This window comes from Condylura cristata, unplaced genomic scaffold (assembly GCF_000260355.1).
Source record: "Condylura cristata isolate star-nosed mole 26May11 unplaced genomic scaffold, ConCri1.0 scaffold00012, whole genome shotgun sequence".
NCBI lineage: Eukaryota > Metazoa > Chordata > Mammalia > Eulipotyphla > Talpidae > Condylura > Condylura cristata.
Genome location: NW_004567113.1, coordinates 21,605,674 through 21,610,972, shown reverse-complemented (window position 1 = coordinate 21,610,972; position 5,299 = coordinate 21,605,674). Strand labels below are relative to the sequence as shown.

The 5,299-nt window shown below is 38.4% G+C and overlaps 1 protein-coding gene across 1 annotated transcript in view; it reads left to right on the top strand.

Annotated features, from left to right (window-relative positions):
• The window catches only part of AMTN (amelotin), a 9,003-nt gene extending 7,181 nt beyond the window's left edge, over positions 1–1,822 (top strand). Inside the window, exons 7-8 of the mRNA XM_004681454.1 lie at positions 852–1,116; positions 1,812–1,822. Of these exons, the coding sequence (XP_004681511.1) occupies positions 852–1,116; positions 1,812–1,822 (276 nt within the window). The remainder of the gene's footprint in view (positions 1–851; positions 1,117–1,811) is intronic.
• Positions 1,823–5,299: the final 3,477 nt, after the last annotated feature.

Here is a 5,299-nt window from a genome sequence, read left to right as displayed (position 1 = left end):
TTTTTTTTTAAATAAGCACCTCAGATGGTTTTTGTGCAACCTAACAACTGCTAAACATGCTCAAGGAAACTGACCTATTACTTTAATTATTAACACTCAACCCTTTCTTTCCTGTGAGAATGCCATCTCAAGGAGGCAAACCCAGAGAAATGGTTCCTATCTGAATGTACTTCAAATTAAACTGATACCAAAGTAATACTTTTGGGGACATTTTTTGCAGTAATTTTCACCCCAGGGAGAAAAATAGGATAGACAGCACTGGCATTCATGACCAGTGTGCAAAACATTGATAATTCAGTAGGGAGGTGTTTCATTTCATATCCTTAAGGATACACAGTGGCTAAATTGCCAAGAGAAATATTAAACTGCATATTGCAACAATTTTGGAAATAACATCAAATGAAACATGAAAGAATGTAAACTGAGATAAGGGCCTATTAATCTACTCAAGTTAATGTTTTCAGGAATTTTAGTCTCCAAAATGACTTTCAAAATTTTTGAACAAAAGAAACACAATAGTTTAGATGAATAACAAAGATATGATCCACATAGTTATATGGGTTTTCTGCCTTAGTTCTACTCCAGATACACCTGATATGGACACATAATGCACTATTCCTTCTCCAGTGATTGCCTTGATTCTGCTTTCCCTTTCAGAGGGAAATGGAGCAAGAATCCCAAAAATGCAGCCAGCATCAGGCTTGGCAGAGGCCAGGAGACATCTCCTCTCCTTTCTCTATCCTGCTATGTCTTGCTTCCCAAACTTGCTGCTGTCCAAAAGAAAAAGCAAATTGACCAGCCTTAAAATGTGCTCCTTTGACTTTGTGTTTTGTTTCTCTGCCTCATTCCAGCCAGTATCCCAACACATCTTCGCAGGTCTCATCTTCCAGCCCTTGTTCCCGGGAGCCATTCTGCCCACCAGTCAGGCTAACCCAGATGCCCAGAATGGAATCCTTCCTGCAGGACAAGTAGGAATAAACCCTGCCATCCAGGGAACCCCAGAGGGCCCCTTCCTGACTCCCAGTGCCATAGATGATGACTATGGAGTAACCACCCCTGCAGGCATCCAAAGGGGTTTACACACTACTGAGGAAACCACCACAGGGTTACCAGATGGTAAGTTCTCAGGGTTTAGAAAATGCCCATCAATCATGAAAATCGAGTGGAAGAGTTCTTTCTTTTAACTTAACAAATAGAGATTATAATAAAATCCAGGAACTTCCTTCACTCATACAGTGTTGATTCCAGAAATATGAGGGAATATTTTTACCAGACCACCAACCCTATCCTAGCAACACAGAAAGAAGACATTTAATTGCTGGTGAAATATACTTTCCATCTTAGGTCAGAGCTGGAAGTCCTTGGAGACTCCCCAGACAGAACAGTCCCTGTCTGTCTTCTCCTACCCCCCAAACACACACAGAACCATGGCAGACACGCTGAGTTAATAATGACACTCTTTCCCATTCACTGATGGAAAAGGAACCTCAAAACCAACCTTACTAGTGCAAAGTTGCAGGAAGCCACAGCAATAGATGGGAGTCAGCACGGTCAATGAACTCCTGTGCCACTTCCCTTTGGTAGTTCTTAGAAACTCAGAAATATTCCCAAAATGGGCAATTCTAGCACCAACAAGCCAAGACAATCAATCCACACGTGGGAATGTCTAAAATCAATTATCCTTAGATTTAACAGAAAAACTATTTCATATTGATACTCTTACTCCTGAAAAAGAATTTTTTATCTCAAATAAAATGTTTGAATTCAATATTCTTTTACCTATACTTAGAAAGTGTTTTGTTCTGTTCCAGGTATTCAGTAAGCTCTTTCCATTTTTTTTCAACAGAGTCATTCCATGTGTAATCTTTTCATTGATCTTGTGGAGACGCACTGGAGGATATCACAAGAAAGTAATTCTAAGTTTTTATCTAAAAATTTCTGAAATTTCAGAAAGCTCATAGAGAATACTGACCATAAAAAAAAGAATAATTGAATGGATAAATTTGTCTTTGAAATGTAATGTTTTGATACCACCTTGGACCTGGAACATGTTTATTAAAATGTATTTTGAAACTTTTTTTTTTCTTTATTGAAATGGAACAGCACTTTTCTCAGGACATTGAATAACACTCTAAGTTAGGATGTCAACTTCCATTCTTAACTGCTACATCTGTACTTTCCTAAAACACAGCTGCCTAGGCACATTTCTCTATGATACTGCTTTTCACACATCATAAAACAAAAGCTTATGTCTCAACCATCACTGATCTCATTATTGGAAACTGACTCTGTCCCAGAAGATCTCCAGGTGAAAAACAAGTGAATAACTGCAGATATTGGGACTGGTGTTGAAAATGAACATGGTCTTTGCAACTCCTTTCTTGTTCTTAGCTATCAATAAAATTCAGTAAGGACCTAATGGAATGTCAGGTAATAGATTGTTGAAAACACTGTTGGTGGTAGAAATTAAAATTTAGAAATTAGAAAATTTAATTATTAAGTTATTGAAAAGATCACAACAAAACTACATGTATTCACTGGACTGAAGTTCTCAGGTAACCAAAGTAAGGATTTGAATCCAAGAAGCAGCCCCCCAAATTTACCTCTGAGAACTGTTTCAGTAGTCACAAGTTTGAATTTAGCTTGCAAATGCAAGTCTAATTCACTACCCTTGCACTTTTCCATGGGGGCCTGGCGTGCTGGGTACACCTCAGCTCCCCTGTACACTAATCCCCCTCGCTAAGGTGTGCACCTCCACACAGTTCATTTGTCTTCAGGGGACCACTCGCCACATGACGCTGCTCCAATTTGTCCGACAGTGTCCTGCCCTGGCTATGACTTCCAGGCATGTCTCTCCACTCGTCTCTTGTTCAGTGAAGCATGATTCTCCTCTGTGCCCTTTCTTAGACAGTGTGCCTACTATCTGATGTCCAGGAAGAATTCCTGTTTTGCCCCAATCTAAACATTTTCTGGATATATCTTTCCACTGGTTGATGATGGTCCTCTGAGGAGTAAAGCAAGGAGCCTTCTTAGTGCCTTTGGCTCTGACTCTTTCAAAAACAGTGTTGTTATCTGAAATTCCCTGCATGTCTGCTTAATAAAACATGGCACACATTTCACATTTCCATCTGTCTTCAATCTGTATCTGTCACACTATCACATATGAAACCGCTGGAAAAAATTTTGTGTTATTAAATTACTAGTTTTATGTCATTGGCCTATCCAAATGATCTCAGGGACGCCCAAAAATCCTCACAAAACTTCAAGAAAAACTTGGAGCATTGGTGCATTCATTTTTTTTTTAATCTTCTCCATATTTACATAACAGGTTATAAAATTGAAAGAAACTTGCCTGAATTACCAACAATAAAAATGAAATGTAATCAATAATGCTAGAGAAAAGACTGGATCATCTTTCTATTTTCTGCATAAAAAAATTATACCATAAAACACTGTCATGTGAAGAGACAAAAAAAAAATGTGTAAGAAACAGTTAAGGATGATATTTAAACAAATGGATCTGAAATAAAACTAGACAACTACTTTCAAAATAGCAATCATTATCTAGAAAATAACTATATTTTCCATAAGAATGAACTCCAAATGTTATATAAAATGTAAAACTATTCCCTGACTAGAACATAAGAGGAATCCAACACAGGAGAAAAACTACTTGGTCTTGGGTATGGTGATGACTTTTTTTTAATTTATCTTTTTACTGAAGTAAATGTTCATAATAATATTATATAAGCTTCAGCTGTTGATCATTAAAAATCAAGATGTATATATTAAGTGTACATTAACTACATATTAAGTTTATCACTAAAAGTCCAAAAATGACTTTTTTAAATAGAACACCATGAAAAAACTGGGAAGTTGGACTTTTTCTGCTAAGAAAAAGGCATCAATGAAAATGATGAAAGAACAAGTCACAGACAGGGAGAAAATCTTAGCAAAACTTTTATCTAATAAAGGACTGGTATCTAACATACTATATAAAAAAACACATGACACTCAATCATTTTTAAAAATACAATTTTTTAAATGGATGAAGTTTCTACATCACCAAAAATATATAAATACAAATGGCAAGTAAACATATGGGAAAAAATTTTCAACATCATGTCAGCATGAAATTGCAAATCTCACAAGCAATTAAACCCTGCTACACACATATTAAAATGGTTAAATCCACAAATTGATCATTCCAAATGCTGAAAAGGATGCAGAGCAACAGAAACTCTCATTCATTGCTAGTGAAAATGCAATATGGGTAGAGCCACTTTTTTTTTTTTAAAGATTTATTTATTTGTGCATACTGAACTGGGGTGCAGGCCAGAGACTCAGGGGTAGTGAAAGACTTCACCAGAAACAGAGTGGGGAGCAGAACAGGCAGAATGAATTAATGAATGAAGTACCAATGAAGTACACTGCTGAGGGGAGCAGCAGGCTAGTCAGGAGAGGTCTGCCACACCATGTGGTTCATCTCCGGGGCAAGTGGGAATCAAACTCATGCGGAAGTGGTTTCAGCTTCTTAGTGCAGTGCTTTAACCCACTGCGCCACCAGGGAGGGCCCGGGTAGAGCCACTTTTAAAGACAGTTTGGCAGTGTCTTACAAAACAGAACTAACCATCAATTGCACTCCTTAATATTTACCTATATGAGTTAAATTATGTTCATGCAAAAATCTGTATACAGATATTTATAGCAGCTTTATCTTTAATTGGAACTTGGAAACAAACAATATATCTTTTTTAAAAAAGAAAAAGATTTATTTATTTATGCATACAGAACTAGAGTACAGGCCAGAGGTGCAGGGGCAGTGAGAAGATTCACCAGAGACAGAGAGAAGAGCAGAACAGGCAAATCAACGAAGTATACTGCATAAGGGAGCAGCAGGCAGGTCAACGGGTCAGGAGAGGTCTGCAGCTCCATATGGATCACCTCTGGGGCATGGATTGAACTCATGCTGAAGTGGCTTTCCCTTCTTAGTGCTGTGCTTTAACCTGCTCTGCCACCAAGGAGGGTCCAGTCAATATATCTTTTTTTTTAAAGATTTATTTATTTATATATACAGAACTGGAGTACAGGCTAGAGGTGCAGGGGAGGTGAGAGGACCCACCAGAGACAGAGTGGGGAGCAGAACAGGCTGGCTGATGAAGTACACTGCTGAGGGGAGCAGCGGGCAGGTCAGGAGAGGTCTGCCACACCATGTGGTCATCTCCAAGGCAGGCGGGGATCGAACTCATGAGGAAGTGGCTTTAGCTTCTCAGTGCTGTGCTTTAACCTGCTGCACCAC